This window comes from Hibiscus syriacus, unplaced genomic scaffold (assembly GCF_006381635.1).
Source record: "Hibiscus syriacus cultivar Baekdansim isolate YM2019G1 unplaced genomic scaffold, ASM638163v2 tig00110483_pilon, whole genome shotgun sequence".
Taxonomy (NCBI): domain Eukaryota; kingdom Viridiplantae; phylum Streptophyta; class Magnoliopsida; order Malvales; family Malvaceae; genus Hibiscus; species Hibiscus syriacus.
This window is the reverse complement of record NW_024062759.1, coordinates 1319567-1340139: the sequence shown is the minus strand read 5'-3', so window position 1 is coordinate 1340139 and position 20573 is coordinate 1319567. Positions and strand designations below refer to the sequence as shown.

Genomic DNA, 20573 nt, shown 5'->3' with positions numbered 1-20573 from the left:
GATATTTTGTGATGCTATATGTTTAGTTATTATGTTCCAAACAAGTTATATGTTGGATACCTTAGAAAATCATATTTTGTGATGTTGGATACCTTCTGTTATATGTTTAGTTATTATGTGCCAAACATGTTATTATGTGTATGTCATGAGCTGTTATATTTTATGATGTTAGATATCATGTATCAAACAAGTGTTGACTATTGTTATATTTTGTGTATGACAAACACCTATTTTCTTATATGTTTAGTTATATTTTCTGTAAATTAATGTTGATTTGGTGTTAGCAAATGTTCATTTATGTCATGCAAATGTTATTATGTCCAAATTAATGTCATTAACAAAACACTGTCAAATAAAATAGATATCAAACATTTTACTTGTCTTCACATATCAAACATAATACATAAGTAAACATTTTAATTGGTCTTCACATATCAAACAAAACACATAACCAAACATTTTTCTTAGTCTTAACACATCTAAACTTTCTTATGCTATCTAAAAACCTAATTTTATCATAATATACAATATCCATGAAGTAAAAAAAACTATCTTATAGTATAGTGAGTTGTTCCTCATGTTTGTTGCATTCACTTTATACGCTCTAATTTTTTCTTTTTGATCTTCCGCTAATGTTCATAGCCTCTGAACTTCATCAAATATAACAAGTTTCTTCAATTCATTGTTTTCAGCCTTAATCTTGTAATTCTCCATCATTAAAATTTCAAGTTAACCTCTCGAATCTTTAATTACAGAACCATTGCTTTCTTCCTTGTCAAGCCACTGAAAAAACTTGCAACAATTCTAGGGAAAATTTAAGTAAAAAATAATAGAAAAATTTATACCAATCAAAAAAGCTTTATAAGTTCTTATACGGGAACAATAATTTACAATAAATGAAAATAGAAGAAACCTAATTTGATGGAAACACCCACAAATCGAATAACCATAAAATCGAACAACCCATAAAATAGAACACTAAAATGTTAAATTTAAAATATTTTTGAAATTATTTAATTTTGAATTTAGAAAATAAAAATGATCTCTTTCTCTTAGGAACACCCATAAAATCTTCTTCCTTTGCTCCAAGGCATACTTGAACTGCATATGGGGGCTTTCATTTTGCAATAACAATACATGACCCTCAAACTCTAACATGATTTTGAGGATTCACTCGATAACTCTGACAAATAAAGAGTAAATAGAAATTTTGAGTAATTTTTAGGGCTTCAATCTATGTTTTTCCACTTAACCATAAACCTTAGATTGAAATAGAGAAATGGAAGAATAATGAAAGGGAGAGGAGAGGACAATGTTTAGAGGAAACATTGAGGAGAAAGAAATGCTCGGTAACTTTTCATTTAACCCTAAATGATAATTAAAATAATATTATATGTTATTTTTATTTTATATTAAATTAACATTTGAATTTAAAGAAATTATCAATAAATAAAAAATCTTGATATGTGTCGTGTTTTAATTGGATACAAGTTTTTTTAACGACAGTTAGGGTTGAACACTTAAAATTATAATAGGAAAAAATTAAGCACCTATTTTTAGTAAAAAAAAATTTATGCACTAAAACGTGTTTTTCTAGGTAAAGTTTAAGCACTTATTTTTTTTTATTAAGCCTTTATATTTTTTCAACAACTCAAAAAATTGTTGTTAATTGAAAAGTGGAGGAAACCTAAACACAATGCGTAAAGTGCACACACGTGTAAGTTAGCAGGTTCTTCTTAGACTTGCAACAGCATGAAAACCCTCTTCATGAGTTATTGACATATTTAGGCTTCAAGCTTTATCTATCAATTGGGTCTTGTAACATCACAACTAGAATAAAAAAATATTTGAATCTTATTTTAGACGGAAATAAGTGTCTATATATATATCATACTTGTACTAAATAATAAATTTTGTACTAATTAAATAAATTATTAAGGTAGTTGTATTATGTGAAAATCTAATTTAAGATTAATTTACGATGAATTTTAATTTAAAATATTATTTCATCATATTTAAACATTATATAATTGACAATAATTTTAATTATAATTGTTAATTTAATTCGATCCCATAAATTGATTTGATATTGATTAGAGAAATTAAAAAAAAACTAATATTTTTTAATCAATTGATAAAATATATATATATATATATATATAAATATAATTATTTAGATTGAAAATCATTAAAAAATTAATTTTTTTATTATTAAAATAACTTAAAACGTTAATATTCAATTTATCTATTACGAAATCTACAAAAACAAAATATAAGAGTAACTCAAATTTAATGGAGATAAGGTCTGCGGCACACGAGAGGAAAAATAAATATTTAAAATACGCGGCACTCGAGAGGAAAAAATAAACATTTAAAAAGGCGGTGGAGTGCGAGAGACTCCGAGGAAAAAGAGAAGAAAAGAAAAATGAAATACTGAAAAAATTCAGGTAAATTTATTTATTTAATTTTAAAGATTTTTTAATTATTGATTTTTGTTTATGTGGGAAAGAGTAAATTCAATTCTGTTATTAATTGCCGCTTCAAGACATATTTTTCCTCAGATCATCATGAGAGAAAGATAAAAATGTTAAATTCATGAAGAGCAAAAATTGAAATGTTTTAGTTTATTATTATTGCATGTATAACTTTGTTTTATTCTACATTTTTAATGTCATTTTTTCCTGTATAACAACGGAGAGGACATTTTGAAGTATAAATTGGGGGATTGAGATTGAAATTTGAGTGGAAAATTTATCCCGGGGATAACGAGTGAGGTAGGGAGGGGGATCCAAGTGAGGAAGAGAGGAGTTAATTTAATGTTAGATTTGCGCGATCGTTTGCGTCCGCTATGGCGGCGGCGAAAATAGCATCTATTGTGGTGAGGCGGGAGGAGCGGCGTATTGAGGAGCTTTACAATGCGAATTAAGATACTCTACGAGCCGGAACATTGTAATATCAAATTTTCTCTTCTATAGGGTTTTGTTTAATTTTAGCGACTAGAAACATTTCAATATTGAATTCATTGTTTCGAAATTTAATTGATGGTGTTTTCGAGTTGAACTTTTCTATTCATTTGGATGCCATGGAATATGTGGAAATGCTAGTAATATTTTATCATTAAAAACAATGTATCTCTATTCTGGTGTTGGGTGGCCTATGTTAGGAACTAGGGTTTTAGGTTTTGGAAATTGGATATATTTCTTCCCTTCCTTATTGTGTTCAGTTGTGCAACATTGTAGGACACTGTGTTAGGCATCTGTGAGGAGTTTAGATGCAAGGGCTTGCCATTTCGGTGGTTTTAGATGTTATTAAATAGAGAAGTTTTTTACTATGGGTTTACTTGGAGAACATTTTTTTAATGATGCATTTTTGGTGCAGTTTGATTGCCTTTTATAAATATTGCGTTCAAGGTCCAGTGCATGAGATGGTATTAAGAAGAATTGGTGAGAACAGGTAATCTGCAATCTATGCTCTTAACTTGCAAATGCTTTTCTTTATCAATCATGTTGGTACAATAATGTTTTTGATTGAAAGAAGGATAGACATCTATTTATTGGCACTGACTAAAGAAAGTGCCTAGTTCTTTGCTGTCGCTCTCCTCAAAAGAAAGTGCCTAGTTCTTTGCTGTCGCTCTCCTCATAAGACTATAATACACGGTATTTAGTTATGGTTAACTTTAGCATTTTCCTGGTGAAGCGTGTTGAAAACCAGATGAACAGATAGGTAGGGGATGAAGAATGATAGATTAGAAAATTACTTTACTTTCCCCTTGTGCTTTCTGGGAATGGTTTAGAAGTGGAGTGCAAGAAAATTATGTACTTATTTCTTAGTTTTTGTATGCTGTCTCCCAATCTCATTTGTTTTCGCTGGATTCATATTTGTTGGCTTAGCAAATGGTCTCCCTTCATCGTTTCCATTTTCTATGTTCTCTCAGTACCAAGTAAAATGTTATTGTCATGCATGCATCCATTTCCCGACTTAAATTGGATTACGTCTACTCAGCATATATGGATCCTGTTGAGGAGCTGGTATGATTTTTTTAAAGATTCCTAGCTCTTAGAATTTAAAGCACTTCATTGCATTATAACTTTTATTGCAGTTTGGTGGTGCTAATTTTCTGCACCGTTCAGTTTCAATGATGAAAAGTGCGCTCTATTAGAAATGTCATCGATTTGCTTCTAAATATTAATCTTTGGAATAGTTTTAGTGTATGGTTGATTGTTTTGTATAAAAAGTTTGCCTAGTCAGAAGATTTTAGATTCAATAAAATATTAGATTGGTGCTTTGTTTGATTCCTTTTTTTAACCTTTCTAGATAATTTCTCTGATGCAAAGCTCATTATTTTCCTGTTAGTATATCTTCCAGAGTAGAAAGCAGTTAATCTTCTTTTTTATGATGGTTGAATTAAAAATTATTCACACTTGCTATTAGTATTTTTGTTCCATAGGATCAGTTAATTTTTTCTTTTAGTAAAGGGAATAAAGTACATGTTTGTTAAAAGGCATGCATCTTTCCTTTCCATTTATTATTTGCTTATTTGTTCTTTTGTTTTTTTATTCTTAGGTACCATGAAAAAGAGTAGAAAGGTTTATTTGGTGTAACATGAGTCAAAAAGTTCATCCCAAAGCAGAATCTATAACCTGCAACGTTTGCTCTGCCCCTTTTTCATCTTGTATGCACCATAGTATAGCTCAAATGGGATTAAAAAGTGATGACTTTTCCAATGAATCTGATCCTGTTGATGTGGCAAGTCTGCACTCTAACAACAAGGATACAACAGGTGACAGCTTACAACATACCCTGCGTGAAGCAAACAATTTACTAGGTGTCAATTCAAATCATGATTCTTACTCCAAACATATAGAAACTAAAGCAACTATAAGGCCATCTGGTGTATTTGATGAAGTAGATGATGTTGGGATTCAAAGGGCCTTCTCAAATAAATATGATGGTTTCAAAAGTGTTGAAGGCCATGATGATAATATTTCTTCTGCTAGTAGATCCAATGATGCAAATAACAACAATTTAGATATTAAGGATTCATCTCTTAGTTCATTGTCAGTTTGTAGTCTGGGATCCGAAAAGTTGCTCTCTTCCCAGAAGCTAGACTTGTCTGAACTTCTTTCCATAAAGGAGGAAGATGCTGATAGTAATTCACTGAGGATACAAAGCCCATATTCACATTCTCAAAGTGGCAAAGTTGCTATTGGAGGCAGTTCTGAGATATCTGCCAAAATTCGGAAGTGCGAAGCAGATATCGACAAAAATAGTGGTGTCCCGCCAGGTAATGGTGGTAAAAGTTTGAATGAAGGCGAGCAAGATGAGTTGACTGAGTTTGTTGAATTATCTGACAAGAAGGAGTTTCCTTTGCAAGCACTTTCTGCAGATGAGGGTTATGAATCAGATGCTTCGGAAGATGTCAGTAATTATGTTTTATTCTTTGTTTGAAGAAAGTCTGCATGCATTGACTGATATAACTGGGTTCCTTGGGACTGATTGTTGTATTATATAAAACCGGATTCCATCTAATTTACATTACTTAAAGAGAATTGGTTCTTTTCTTTCTTTACCCTTGCAGGACTGCTAGATTTGTTGTTTATTTAACTTCAAAAAAATTGATCAAATACTCATTCATATCAATAATTTTGCTGATTTGTGTGTTCTTTGTTTTCCCAATTGTTTGCAATAGGTTAAAGTATGTGATATTTGTGGGGATGCAGGACAAGAGGATTTGCTTGCTATATGTAGCAAGTGCTCTGATGGGGCAGAGCACACGTAAGTGCACTGATCCCTCTATCCTTATGTTTCTTCTGTAAGTTTTATTGATATTTTGTTTTTAATTCTATTGATCAGTTATTGTATGCGAGAAATGCTTCAGAAAGTTCCTGAAGGTTATTGGCTTTGTGAAGAATGCAAGCTTGTTGATGAGACTGAATCCCAAAAACAAGGTTAGTTATCAAACTGATGGAACAGAAAATGGCACTCTGACAGGTCCTGTACTGAACTCCTTTCGCAATTGAATTTTCAAGGTTTGAATTTTGGAAAAAGCAAACGAAGTTGGCTCAAGTATGCAGAGCTTAGCTAAGAGGCATGCTGAAAATCTAGAGAGTGCTTTGGCTCCGAAACAGAAGGCTGTTGAAACAAGTATGGGATCACCAGAACCATTGAGCCCTAATAGAGTATCTGCACTGTCTCGAGGGGGTTCATTCAAGGACTTAGACAAGGGGAAAGTGAAGCCATATCTGCAAAATTCTTTTGGAAACCATTCTGGTAATGATATGCCAGAAACTGTACGTTCTCCTTCTGGTACACAACTACAAGCACCAAAGGGTAAGTGAACTGAATTTGTTGGCTAAATTTTTTCCTATATTTGTTATTTTTACACATTGGCATACCATTCTACTTGATACAGGTACCTCATTTAAATCAAATTCATTCAATAGTTTGAACTCCAAATGGAGAGTCAAGGTTGTAGATGAAGTTGTATTTCCGAAACAGAAAAGTGCTAGAGAACATGAATCCCTTGATAGCAGGGAGGAACTTGGTAGAATGATGGACAAATCCTTCTCATTTAAATCCGCTAACTCAGGAAAGTTGAATACCGGGGAATCAAAGTTTAAAAGGCTATCATCTAAATATCTGCATGTTCAAGATCAGAAAGGATCAAAGATAGATAGAGAGCAGATATCATTAGAAAGGAAAAGTTCCTCAAAGTCGGTTCGCTCGGGTTCTACTGTCTCCATACACAAGGTTGATAAGAAACAGACACCTCGCTCTGACATAATTTTCCATTCATCTGCAAGCAACTACAAAGAAACTAAGGTTGCTCAGTCTGATGGAAAACAAAGTACTTTATCAAAATCTACCAGCAATCTAGATCGCAAAGCTGTAGAAAGTGCAATTACTTCTGGTACGTTGTCACATTCTTATGGAGGGACTACTTTTTTTCGTTTTAATGTTGACTTGAATGTTTTGCTGTGTATTCTCTATGTTACCTTGTCTTTGTTTCTGTTTCCTTTGGTTCACCCTGACAAGTTAAGAGCATTCTTCTTATTTTGCAGATGTTGTGGTTCCATCAACCAATGGATGTATTCCTTTTGAACAGAAATTAAACCAACTAAACCAGTTGGAGCAACATAATAATTTTATTGGAGTTATGTCAGATGAGCCATGTCTGTCATTAGATTCAACAAACCAGAGTGAGAAATCTAGGGAGAGCTCTGTTAGTCGCTCCTCAAAAAGTGTTCCATGTCTAAAACACAAAGAAACAAGTCATACAGTTGACTCTTGTCTAGTTTCTAAAGCTTCTGGTGCTGATAAGTCTGATCCAAGGACATGTAGGGAGGACACATATAAAGGCAATAAGTTGAAAGCTGCAATTGAAGCAGCTATTCGTTTGAGGCCTGGAATACATGACAGAGCATCTCATGTTCCATCATCAATAACTAATAAGACAAAGAATATGATTCCTGTCAAACGTATACATGAAGGGCAAGAAAATCTTTGTAATCAGGCTTCCATTGGTAATATCAAGCAGCTTAATTCACATTCCACTGATGCTGTCTCTGCGGTTTCTTCTGTTGTCAATCTTTCAATGAGAGAGATATCCATCCCTCCTTTAGCCTCGAGGTCTGCTGTCTCAAATAGTTCAGCCATCCCAGAACATGAATGCATCTGGCAGTAGGATTCTTTCCCTTCTATTGAACTATTTTTCCCCATTGTACCATTTTCATTTATTGCTGCAGCATACTATGCCTTTAGATTTTTCTCAAATGAGATCAATCCTGTTACTTTTATGCAGGGGAGCTTTTGAGGTGCATAAAAGTGGAAAACTTCCAGGGTTTTCTGCTGAAATTCAAGCCCATCTCTCAACACTTGCATCGCCTCAAGTGCTTGAAGTTGTCAACTCTTTTCCCCACAAAGTTTCCTTGAATGAAGTACCTCGCTTGAGCACTTGGCCGACACATTTTCATGACAGTGGTCCTAAAGAAGATAATATAGCTCTATATTTCTTTGCCAAGAACCATGAAAGGTATATTTGAACATATGTTGTATTGTTCTCATTGTTCGGACTTCCTCTTCTTCTTTCCATTCTCCATTTGGATTGATCACTGATGCAATTTTTCTCAATTCTCTCTTAAAACTTAGTTTTGTGTTTTTCGTTTCAGTTATGAGAACTACAAGGCCCTTCTGGATACCATGGTCAAGAATGACTTTGCTCTCAAGGGAGCTTTTGAAGGTGTTGAACTGTTGATATTCCCATCCAACCAACTTCCTGAAAATTGCCAGCGTAAGATTTGCTGCAAAATTGAGATACTAAAATACGGTATTGAACCCTGTAATTTTTCTTGGTTTGACTGTATGCTTTGATCTAAGAGTCGTGAAAAGGCTTGGATAAAGGGTTATGTCTGCCTATACCACACCATGTGGCCTAGTAGGTGCTGGTAAAGCTTGTTTATTGGGGCTATTTTTTATATTGGATGGTGCTCGCCTGGGTTGAGGTGAGGCGATTTACAAGAGGCGTCCGGAAGCGCGTGCCTCCGGGCTTTAGGCGCCAGGCGCAGCGCCTTTGTGCCTTTCGGATATTTTTTAAGATATTAATATTTTAATAAATTATTATATTTTAATATAAAAACCCCATCTTAAAAAAAAAACTCACTCACAATACAATCACTAAACATAATCCCTAATATTCTTTCTCCATCGCATGCCTCTCTTCTCCACCGTGATCTGCTTCTCCATTGCACGCCTTTGCTTTATTTTTTGTTTAAGTGTTACAACTTGAAACATTAAGATGGTGATATTTGCTTTGCTTCATATTTCTTCTTTTTGAACTATGTTTTTTATGTTTGTTTGTGTGTTATTAGTAGTTAGTTGTTAGTTGATAGTGTAATGGTATTGAATATTTTGATCTTTAAAGAATTATATTATTATTTATCATATTATTTTGAGTACAAAATATAGTTTACACTTGATATATATTATATATTACAAATAGCGCGCCTGTGCCTTTCGCCTAGACTTCAAGGACCTTTTGCGCCTCGGTGTGCCTTGCGCACTTAAAAACCAAGGCTAAGGCTACTAGATGATATGATGCATTAAACACCCAAATGTGGGCAGAGTTATGTCACCCCTTGGTGTTCAAAGAAAGGAGCTTATGATGGCAAGTAAAAAAAGGAAAGAAAGAAAAGAAATATCCTTTTGTTTATAAACTCTGCTTAAGCAACATGGAAGACATCTTTTGCTACCGAGCGTTTTCTGTCTCTCTTGCCAACATCAGCGCTGTAGCCTGCATTAGAACATGTTTACATTACTGTAGACTGTATACATGCGATGTATTGCAAATCTTTACTGTTTTTTTAAGTGCGTTGTCCATAGGCTTTTTGGGGATTTTTTCATTTTCATTTTTTTATGTAGATCATTAGCTTGTGTTATTTAATTCTGTCAAGTGTCAAATGCTGTTCATTGCATGTCTTCCTGTTTCTGCGTTAGCACAACTCAAACACTACTTCTTAATCACTAATTTGTGGGGACAGGCTACATGAATCTTTTTCTTTCATTCCATTTATTTGATGTGACATTATATGGGAAATTCCTTGACATCAGATCAAATGGTTTTAGTGTATTAACTCATAATTTAGCATATCGACAGAACATTATGTTCTCATTCTTTGAGGCTGATTTCTTTTATGTGTTTTCATTTGTTTCTTTTTGTTCTTAAGATTAGTCTTTACTTATGTTGGATTTTTTGTCTTTATGTTTGGTATTTTTCATATTTTGATTTTTCTTTAAAAGAATGCTAAAATCTGTGATCTAATATTTGCAGGGTGGAATGCATTATTATTCCTTTGGGGTGTTTTCAAGGGAAGAAGAGCAAACTCTTCTAATTTCACGAAGAGTGTACGCAATCCTGATGCAAGTATGATACATTTGGAAAGGGAGATGTCTGTGGATATGTCTCAGCCGGTAGATGATAAATCAGCTGCATGTGATAGTACTTGCAATGTAGTCCCAGTAACCAGTGCTGTTGAAAAAGCTTGTATCTCAACAGATAGAGTGGGTGATAACAAGGTCTCTTCTTTTGAACAGGCATACGTGGGAATAAAAGCAAAATTGGAGGAGCAAGATGGTAAAGTTGACACCAAAATCTTGCCGAGAATTGCAACAAGCAGCTCACAGGTGCATCCAGAAACAAAATGCAATAGTCCTCCTCCGGTAATGTGCTCTTCTGTCTATGTACCTTAGCCACATTGGAAGGACTAGTAATCATTGAAACTTTATTTGTTTTTTTATTTGAATTGTATTGCATTCGTTTTTGGAAAACGGGAAAAAGAAACAAAACTTCCTTCCTATTGACCTTCGTCTTTGGTTTGCAGGAAGAGAGCAAAGTTCCAGATTGTAGATCCGACACAGATCTCAAACCTAGCCTTCAGGCTACTGAAACCAATAGTGGTTCTGTTAGAGTTGAGAAAGAGGAAATGCATGTCCAAGAAGATTATCCACTTTCAAAAAATTGCCCTACTGAAGAGCAAATTGCAGTTGTGATGGGTGAAATTGATGGTGATTCTGTTAAAATTAGGGATCCGATGAATAATGTGGGTGCCAATGGAAAAACTTCTTCAAAGAGAGATCTTGATTGTTTGCAACCGAATAATCGGAAACGCACGTACTTGGATCTTACAGAAACAGTTTCAGAAATTTGTACCGATAGAAGTAAAAAGTTGCCATGGAGTGAGGTGAAGAGAGTTTCTATAGGTGAAGGAAGCGATAATAAAATGCTGAAGACAGGTTTCAGTGGGATAAATCAATTTAGCAGTGTTAGAGATCAAGGTTCTTCCGGTTATAGTTTAGCGTCAGATAGACATGATCAGTGTTCCGCCTCATCTTTCGAAGAGAAGAAATGTGATGTTGCTTGTGAAAACAAAGTTATCCCCAAGGACATTGGAAGTAGCGAAGGGTGTTTGTATCCCGTGGTTTCACGTCATGCAAGGGAACTTCAGTTGCGGGACAACTCTAAACCGTGGAAGGAGCTCTCCGTAAAAGACGAGGACCGAGTTCACGTCACATCTCCTAATCTTGAGCTGGCTTTAGGGGCTGGGACTGTATCACAAAACAGAGGGATCTCACCTTTCGTTGTTGAAACAGTAGATGACAAGGTAACCGGAAAAGAAAAGGAGGATACATCTGCCTCACTTTCCCTTTCCCTCTCATTTCCATGTCAAGAAGAGGAATAGAATGCAAAGTCGGATTCCAAAACCGAGCAGCTCATGTCCTCGAGGCATACTGGGATACTACCACTGCTAATGCATGGAGGGTGGTCCTAAGTGTTTAATTTGAGAAGGTGAGAAAATGTGGTAAAAATTACAAGCCAATGCTTTCTTTTTCTTCATGAGGTCTGAAGACAATCAATCAGTTTTGACCTAAAGGTGTCCATGCTGGTAGAATTGGGTTGGATTGATCTATGAATACAAAATACGTTTACCCAAGTTCGGCTTAAATTTAAAACATAATTAATTTAGTGAATTTTTTTAATTTAATATTTTTGTTGAAAAATTCTCAAATATTAAATGGAATTTAAAATTTGGACGAACAGAAGTCAGCTCTTGGATAGGTTTATTTCGACCTCAAACTCGGTAGCAGTAGGAAGATCAAAACCATACTCAGTAGCAGTAGGAACATAACCATCTCATGCTATATTGGATCCATTAGGCTTCAAATCCAATGAATACGAAGCAAATTTCCCTATCAAGCAACGACACACTTTATTAAATTATCCAAGGTTCGTATTTCTTTCAAATGTCCATGTTCAATTGTTTCATGTACATATTTTTTTAATTAATCACTAATATCTGAGTTATTAACCAAATAATCTTTGGATAATTTAGATTAGATTTTATAGAGGTCCATTAAAAGGGCGATCATTCTAATCTAGTTTGTTCTATATGCAAACGTTAAGATTTAAACCTATAATGTTGTTTAAAAAAATCTAGTGTCTTATTTCACTATACCAATTATTGATTACATTTTTGTTTTCGTTTCCTTTACCTTAAACTAAAGATAAATATCTAGTGAGATTAATTGTTGTGATATTTAAAAAAATGAAATTTTACTTTGTTAATTATATTATTTTAAAAATAATACACATCAGTGTAAAATACATTCAATTTCATTAAATTACATTATTCTTTAATTTTTTGTTATCTAAAATTTATTGTTAATAAAATATAAAAACATATTTTTGAAAACCTATATTTAAGTAATTTTTAAAAATATATATTTATTAAAATGTAATTATTTAAACATTTAAAATAATTCAATTAAATTTTAAAAAAATAATTATCAAATGAAATTAAAAATAACTTTAATAGAACAGTAATAATAATTTTAAATAATAAAATAAGTTATTGAAATTATTCTAGAGCTACTTGAATAAATTAAAATAAAAATTTATAAAAGAAAAAAAGAAAAATAAAATAAGATAAACATGAATTCATTATAATCTACGTTCGAGCAAGAATTTGTAGGAGAAGTCTCACGTGCGATAGTTTAATATACGGTTAAAAAAGGCGCTACCGGAAATGTTATTATTTTTTTAACTTTTTGATAAAAATTACCTAAAACATTATTATTTCTACCGAAAATGTTATTATTAGACGCTTTACCAGGTTTGATAATATATCCGATAGAAAAATAATGTTTTAGGTATTGTTTTACCTCTATCATAGAAGCAGAGTTATTAAAAGTTGAAAAAAGTATAACACAAAAAAATAGATAAAAGTAAGAAATACTGATAATTGACAACCAACATTAAGATTAATTATGCTGGCTACAAACTTAAAAGAAAAAAATGAAAAAGAGAAAAGTATAAGAGTTAAAAATGAATAAATAAAGCATATCAATTATATTTATAGCTTATGTATATTATAAGAACTAAGAACAAAATTTGACCAAAGTAAATAAAGCCCTTGCAAGAGAATAGAAAAGAACTAAAACCCTAAAACCAAAGTAAGCTAAACCCTTCCATTGCCGGCGTCCCTCCTTGATTGGCCTCCGCTTTAACATCCACGCCAACCTTAGATCCTCGGCTTGCTTCCTGCACCCACGGTAAGCTGACAGCTCGAGGCAAAGGCAAACTCGGTTTGTTTTGTTTCCTTGCTCTGTCGGGGCCACAGCCGAGTTAAATCATTGTATGTTTTCCTTTACAATCAATTCTCTTCATTGTTATTAATTTTGCTGTTTTTTGAAGACCTTATTTTTATAAATTGTTGGTTGGATGCTGCTATGCATGTGCAGTGAGATTGACAGAATGTTTTTTTTTTCGTTGCCTTTCTTCCTTTTTTGAGTTCTTTTTCAATTGATTGCAACAAGTTGGTTATGAGAGTATGAATTTTCTTGTTCGCTAAAGTTTGGATTTATTTATGGAAATCAAAGTTGGCTCTGTTTCGCCTCCTCGTGTTTGAGACTGTTTAGCTTGCTAAACAGAGATTTCCAATTAGAGCCGATACAACTAAAACCAAAAACCTTAATGAAAAAACTTCCAATGGCCAAAAAAAAATTCAACAAATCTCTTTCCTGTCCTTTCAGGGAAAAATGCCGTCAGTGACATTAAAAAGGAACTATCGATGCTCTCAATCGCTGCAACAGTTTTATAGTGGTGGGCCTTTTGTGGTCTCTTCGGATGGCTCTTTCATTGCTTGTGCATGCGATGAATCCATAAAGATTGTGGATTCATCAAAGGCCTCAACGAAATCTACCATTGAGGCCGAGTCAGGTACCATCACAGCACTGGCTTTAAGTCCCAATGATAAGCTGTTATTCTCTGCTGGACATAGTAGGCAAATTAAGGTCTGGGACTTGGATACTTTCAAATGCCTACGCTCTTGGAAGGTCAGCCTTTACTTTATTTTTCTCCTCCAAGTAATGTTATGAGGATTTTGAACTTGTTCTTTGATAAGATCCCAAAAAGTGGGTTTTGATGTTATAATAAATTATGTTTTTGAAGAACCAAAATTTACTATTGTAATTTTGTTAGGAACATAAGATAGCATGTTTTTTGCTTAGATGAGGTAAATATAAATATGTTTTCTTTTTCAAATTATTTAAATTAAACTGCACATTAAAGAAATAGTAGCAGAAGTAACAACAGAGTGAAGCATTACATGCTGTAATGATTTTTTTTATAAATTGCATGACTTGTTAAGTTCATATATAATTGTGTCAATGTCACAATGAAGCATGTATTATTATAACGGCTTATATAAAGTTCAAGTCAATGGGTCTCGTAACCAACTTCAATTTCAAATAAAGAAGAATCATACATCAAAATGGACTTCAATTTTAACTGAGCTTAACATAGGATGTCTTTAATTGGGGTAGAATGGCATTTTATGATCCAAATTGTTGATTTTGCATTGAGGGGAAAAAGTCAAAGTGGTTGCTTGATGTATGACATAATTTTTGTATTAGTATTAATGTATATTTAATGTTATGTTCACAAACTCGGCGGAGCTTTTGGCCTTATTTTTATTTTAATATTTACCTTTGAGTAGGGCCATGATGGTCCTGTAATGGGTATGGCTTGCCATGGATCTGGTGGGTTGCTTGCAACTGCAGGAGCTGATAGGAAAGTTCTTGTTTGGGATGTTGATGGTGGTTTCTGCACTCATTACTTTAAAGGTCATAAAGGTGTTGTGACCAGTATTATGTTTCATCCTGATATAAATAAAAGCCTTGTAAGTTCTAACTCCATCTATTTAGTCTTTGTTTTTTAATCTTTAATCCTTACGCTAGCAATTGCTTGCTTCATTTTTCCCTGTAAATGTAATTTTTCTGAACCTTTTCCTTGTTTCTGTAGCTTTTCTCTGGAAGTGATGACACTACTGTACGAGTATGGGATCTTCTAGCCAAGAAGTGTGTTGCAGTATTAGAAAAACATTTCTCAGCAGTTTCTTCTGTGGCAGTGTCTGAAGATGGATGGACGTTGCTAAGTGCCGGAAGAGATAAGGTATAGAAGTAGGGGCACTACTACTTTTTAAACAGTGTGAATTGCCTGTAAGTGCTAATCCTATTTTTGACAGCATTAATGCTTTTTGGGAAACTCTACTTGGTCTACATTTAGGTTATTTAAACTAGTGGTTTTTGTTTCTTCTATATTTTTATCCCTTCAATTGTATCTCTAACTGTATCTGGTTTCTTCTTCTGTATGATTGTTCACTAGTCTTCAGTATTTTGGAGTATCTTGCTAATGCTTTGTACTTCTAGAGATTTGTGTTAATATTTGCCTACATTCTTGGGTGCTCTGCTTTATGTTATGTTCGACTGGTGTGTATAGCTCCTTATTTTTTGTAATCTAAATAAAGTTCAGCAATCAATTGTATCAAATTGTCAACCAGAAAGCATTTCTTTGTCATCTCAGGTTGTAAATTTGTGGGACCTTCATGACTATAAATGCAAGAGTACAGTCCCAACATATGAGGTGCTTGAAGCTGTGTGTATAATTTATTCTGGGAGTCATTTTGCTTCATCTCTGGGTGCATTCCTTCAGCAAAGTGGAAAGAAAAAAAGTGGGTCAACTGGAATTTATTTTATCACAGCTGGTGAACGTGGAATTGTACGCGTCTGGACTTCTGAAGGGTAATAACATGGAATTCTTATTGTATTTTCTTCTTTAAGATTCAAGTTTGATGATATAGATTTCCCTCCGGGAGTTTTTGGTCATCCCTCTGAGGATACACATCTTCATTTTTACATATACAAAATAAATCTATTTGTTTCCTTCATTGAAGAGTAATAAAGTGGCATCTTTTCCTAAAATTTAGTTTGAATAATTTAGTGGCCGCTTTGTTTGTCTCCTCCATGAAGATACATGTCTTTGCATTGATGTATACTAAATATATTTTATTTTGTCATTTCCTTTGACAGTGCAGTTTGCTTGTACGAGCAGAAGTCCTCAGATGTTACTGTTAGCTCAGACATGGGTGAAGATTCTACAAGGGGTTTCACAAGTGCTGCTATGCTGCCCATGGATCAAGGATTGCTTTGTGTGACAGCTGATCAGCAGTTTCTCTTCTATTCTCCAGCAGAGCATCTGGAAGAAAAGTGGTCTTTAAAATTGACCAAAAGGCTTGTGGGTTTCAATGATGAGATTGTGGATATGAAGTTTCTTGATGAAGAGGAACAATATCTAGCTGTTGCTACTAATCTTGAACAGGTGATTTAGTAAAGCTTGCTGACGGTGCATTTGGACATTGTACTACATAGTGATTACTTATTTCGATGTTCAATGATCCAATTGTTAGCTTGATTTCAAATTTGGATTTATTTGTGCTCTTTGTTGGCCCTTTTCATGTTGTTTTACCCAATTATATTTGATAGATTTCTGTGGTAGTTTCTTAACTGGATTGATTTTATTAATGTATTCTCCTTAAAGAGGCTTTCTGTGTGCCTGTTTGAGTTTACAGACCCTTCATGTGTGTGCATGTGTATGTTTTTCTGCACTTACGATTTATGTGGATTAAGATGTAAATGTCTAATTTGTATCGATTAACACATATGCAGGTTCGAGTGTATGACCTTTCCTCCATGTCATGTTCCTACGTGTTGGCCGGTCATACTGATACTATTCTTTGCCTTGATACATCTATTTCAAGTGATAAAAGAAGGCTTATTCTAACAGGGAGTAAGGACAATAGTGTATGTTTTTCCTTCTCTATCACTCATATATATATTTGCTTTGCTACTAAGAGTTGCCTGTGTTAGGGGGGGTGGGTGAGCCTGACGATGCTAAGTAGTTTTGCATGATGCATGGTGTGGTCTCTTTTGCCACAAACATTCTCATAGAGCAGGCATCTTTATTTTCTTCATCTACTTTTATAGGTAAGGCTGTGGGAACCAGAAAGACGATGTTGCATAGGACTTGGCATAGGTCACATGGGAGCGGTTGGAACTGTTGCTTTTTCCAAGAAGCGCCAAGATTTTTTTGTTAGTGGCAGTAGGTGAGCACTTATTTTCGGAACCTTGTCTGTTTGTTTGCAATCAAATTTTATTACATGTGGTGTGCACTCTCTGTTATAATCACTTCTAAACTTTCTTATGAGTTAGTCAAACAACATGATGCTTAATTACTAATTGTTCTCGGTCTGTGTTTGTGGTAGGAGTGAAGTGCTAAGATTTAACCATCTCTTATGTGATCTAAAAGAGCTAATTGTTCTCCTTGACTTGACAAATGTAATTAGGTTTTGGGTTGCCGGTTGTAGTTGACTTAAGATACACTGGGCATTATGCCTTCAAAATTGTCTGCCAGTTTTGGTCGGCAGTATGACATTAAATCATTTTTTAACTTAGAGATTGGGGTATTCTTAAAGGACAATAGAGAAATGAGTTCACGATGCATCTTGGACCTTGTATTTTGTAAGTTATGCTAAATGATGGGTCATGTTTCCTTAGAACCTGTGAAGTGGTTGTTTTAGATTTGGTGCTTTAAAAATATTATTGTTTTCTCCATGTCATCTTTTATTTTATGCTGATAAGCTTATGTTGTGTGGAAGTAGAAACAAAAAAGGAAACAAAAGTGTGGAAGCTTTTAATCATAGCTGTTGGATGCAAATAAGCCCCTTTCTAATCCTAGCCATTCAAACTCATTAAAAAAGAGCATATCCTAGTTATATGACCAAATAAATATAAACCATAGTTAGTACCCTTAACTAAAGTAGGACAGGAAACATAAAGGAAAAAAATCTCTATGTAAACAACTTGAGATGAACTCTTGAGTGCTTCCGTGATATCTTTATATTTTTCTTTTCCAGTAACTTGTATTCTGGAGTGCGTCGATTCTGTACTTTTCCTGTTATAAGAATTTATGGTTGCAAAACTGTTGCCAAATTTGCAACTTACTGATTTTATTCTTTTTTTTCTTTCTTTTGGATGATAATGGTTTTCTATTCTCACACATGTACCATATTCTTCAGTGATCGTACCATTAAGGTTTGGAACTTTGATGGACTCTCAGATGACATCGAACAACCTATTAATTTAAAAGCAAAGGCAGTTGTAGCAGCGCATGATAAAGACATAAATTCTCTGGCTGTTGCACCAAATGACAGTCTAGTGTGTAGTGGTTCTCAGGTTAGTAGGCAATGCATCTCAGTCAGCCTCCTATTTTGTTATTGCCTTATTAATTTTCTTTTATTAGTGGAGAATGAAACTACATATATTATCTTTGAGGCATCCTTATATGATTCCAAAGATACATTTAAAAGGTTAAAATGTGTTTATTTGGCAATCAGGATCGTACTGCTTGTGTTTGGAGGCTTCCAGAACTGGTACTTGTGGTTAAATTTACAGGGCATAAACGAGGGATCTGGTGTGTAGAGTTTTCACCTGTTGATCAATGTGTAATAACGGCATCAGGTGACAAGACTGTAAAGATATGGGCTATAGCTGATGGTTCATGCCTAAAAACGTTTGAAGGGCATACATCAAGTGTATTAAGAGCATCATTTCTTACACGTGGAACCCAGTTTGTATCATGCGGTAACTACTTCTTTCTCTTCACTCATTAGGATTTCTTCCATTTTAGCATTTTGGTGACATTTAGCATGTGATTCACCATTCAGGTGCTGATGGGTTGGTTAAGCTGTGGACAATCAAAACGAATGAATGCATTGCTACCTATGATCAGCACGAGGATAAGGTTTTGAATTATTACTTGTTTATTTTAATGTTTGGGAACTTGCATATATCTTTACTTGTGCATGGAGGAAGATGAAAAGATTTTTAAGAGCTTCACTTGCACATGGAGGAAGGTGAAGCTATGTGGCATTAATGCTTTAAATTTTTACGATAAAATTTGGTCTGCAGGTTTGGGCATTGGCTGTTGGGAAAAAAACAGAAATGTTAGCAACAGGTGGTAGTGATGCAGTGATCAATCTTTGGTATGATGCAACTGCTGCAGAGAAAGAGGAAGCTTTCCGTAAAGAGGTATGCTATCTATACTTTTGTACTTTGATATTGTTTCCTCTTGGAGCATAATGGAACATATAATTTGACAAATTTAGAATAGGCCCTTGGATATGTTAAGAGAAAATCAAGTGGTGGAATTATTGTTGTGTAAATTATGTATTAGTAGCTCAAAACTTTTGACTGTGTTTTTCCATTCCGACGCAGGAAGAAGGCGTTTTGAGAGGGCAAGAATTAGAAAATGCATTATTAGATGCCGAATACACAAAGGCAATACAAATTGCTTTGGAGCTCCGGAGGCCTCATAAGCTTTTCGAGTTGTTTTCTGAGCTCTGCAGGTTAGTAATACCTAGTCATATATATGCTTCCTTAGTCCTACACAACATTTTATCATAAGAATGCTATATAGGATGAGAGAAGCTGGGGATCATATAGACAAGGCTCTTCACGCCCTTGGCAAAGAAGAATTTCTTCTACTTTTTGGGTATATACGAGAATGGAATACGAAGCCAAAGCTGTGTCATGTTGCCCAGTCTGTTCTTTTCCGAGCTTTCAACATTCTTCCTCCAACAGAGATTATCGAGGTATTCTTTAGCAATAGTTACTTGATGTTAATAGCCCGTTTGTCGTTTATTATTGAAGTTGAATTTTAATGCCCCGTCTCTTCTTAAATTTTCAATATTTTTGTATCCAAATGCGCTTTACGGTCCTAGAAGCAAAATGTTATTTGAAAATGCAAGAACCATTGCATTTTTCAGGGTTTTCATCCCGGTTTATTGATGTTTAAGTGTTTATTTTGTTTGATATAATAGTTTTTATACCCACTGAATTGAGCGCTTGAACAAACTATGTTGCAGATTAAAGGCATTAGTGAACTGCTTGAGGGTCTTATCCCATATTCTCAGAGACATTTCAGCAGGATAGACAGGCTTATAAGAAGCACATTTCTCTTGGACTACACTCTCACTCGAATGTCCGTTATTGAACCCGTGATTCAGGGTGATTTGAAGATCAAGTCTTCATCACATTCCGGGAAAAACACAGATGATGCGCTTTCAACAGATAATGCCGAGGAAGATCAAAAACAAGTTTCTGAAGGAGCGAAATCGAAGGCCTCAGCAAAAAAGAGGAAATCACGGAAATCTGGAGACGGTTCTCGCTCACGTAAGAAGGTGAAGGACAGCTCAGTTCATGCAAGTAATGCGGCCGTGCCATTGCAGGCGTAACTGGATGTAAGTTAGTTTCTCTTTTCTGATCTGCATGAACATCCATACTCGGTGGGGGGAATTGTAGTTGGCTATTGTTTGTTGTTAACTAAACGTTGGTTCTATAGATACCTCTATTTATTACTATAAAATATATGAAATAATTAAAGAAAAATTTGTCAGACCTCAATTAAAAAATTATATTTATAAAAACAAAAAATTATTTTAGCTCCGCTATAATAAATTCCTAGTTCTGCCATGCTGGATCAACATGAAATTGAGCATATGCATTCTGGAAAGCGCAAGCCTCTTTAATCAGGTGCCACCTCGGTATTAATCTACCCTCGTGGACAACCAAATTTCGTCGTTGCCATAAAGAGTAAGTTATACCTAACAGATCCACGAATTGTT

The 20573-nt window shown here is 34.3% G+C and overlaps 2 protein-coding genes across 2 annotated transcripts; both read left to right on the top strand.

The window, feature by feature from the left end:
- The first annotated feature begins 2354 nt into the window (after positions 1-2354).
- On the top strand, positions 2355-11486 carry LOC120129270. The gene is made up of 13 exons (XM_039146817.1): positions 2355-2447; positions 3379-3453; positions 4564-4780; positions 5690-5775; positions 5854-5948; positions 6030-6330; positions 6413-6910; positions 7062-7680; positions 7802-8032; positions 8169-8290; positions 9827-9915; positions 9952-10215; positions 10377-11486. The coding sequence occupies exons 6-13, from the start codon at positions 6069-6071 to the stop codon at positions 11232-11234; spliced, it is 2943 nt and encodes a 980-aa protein (XP_039002748.1). The 5' UTR covers positions 2355-2447; positions 3379-3453; positions 4564-4780; positions 5690-5775; positions 5854-5948; positions 6030-6068; the 3' UTR covers positions 11235-11486.
- A 1524-nt stretch (positions 11487-13010) lies between these two features.
- Positions 13011-20256, top strand: LOC120129280 (transducin beta-like protein 3). The gene is made up of 15 exons (XM_039146823.1): positions 13011-13187; positions 13585-13887; positions 14550-14732; positions 14855-15004; positions 15416-15633; positions 15922-16210; positions 16558-16692; positions 16876-16994; positions 17967-18123; positions 18285-18531; positions 18615-18691; positions 18859-18978; positions 19165-19295; positions 19367-19541; positions 19815-20256. The coding sequence occupies exons 2-15, from the start codon at positions 13591-13593 to the stop codon at positions 20181-20183; spliced, it is 2667 nt and encodes an 888-aa protein (XP_039002754.1). The 5' UTR covers positions 13011-13187; positions 13585-13590; the 3' UTR covers positions 20184-20256.
- The last annotated feature ends 317 nt before the right edge of the window (positions 20257-20573 follow it).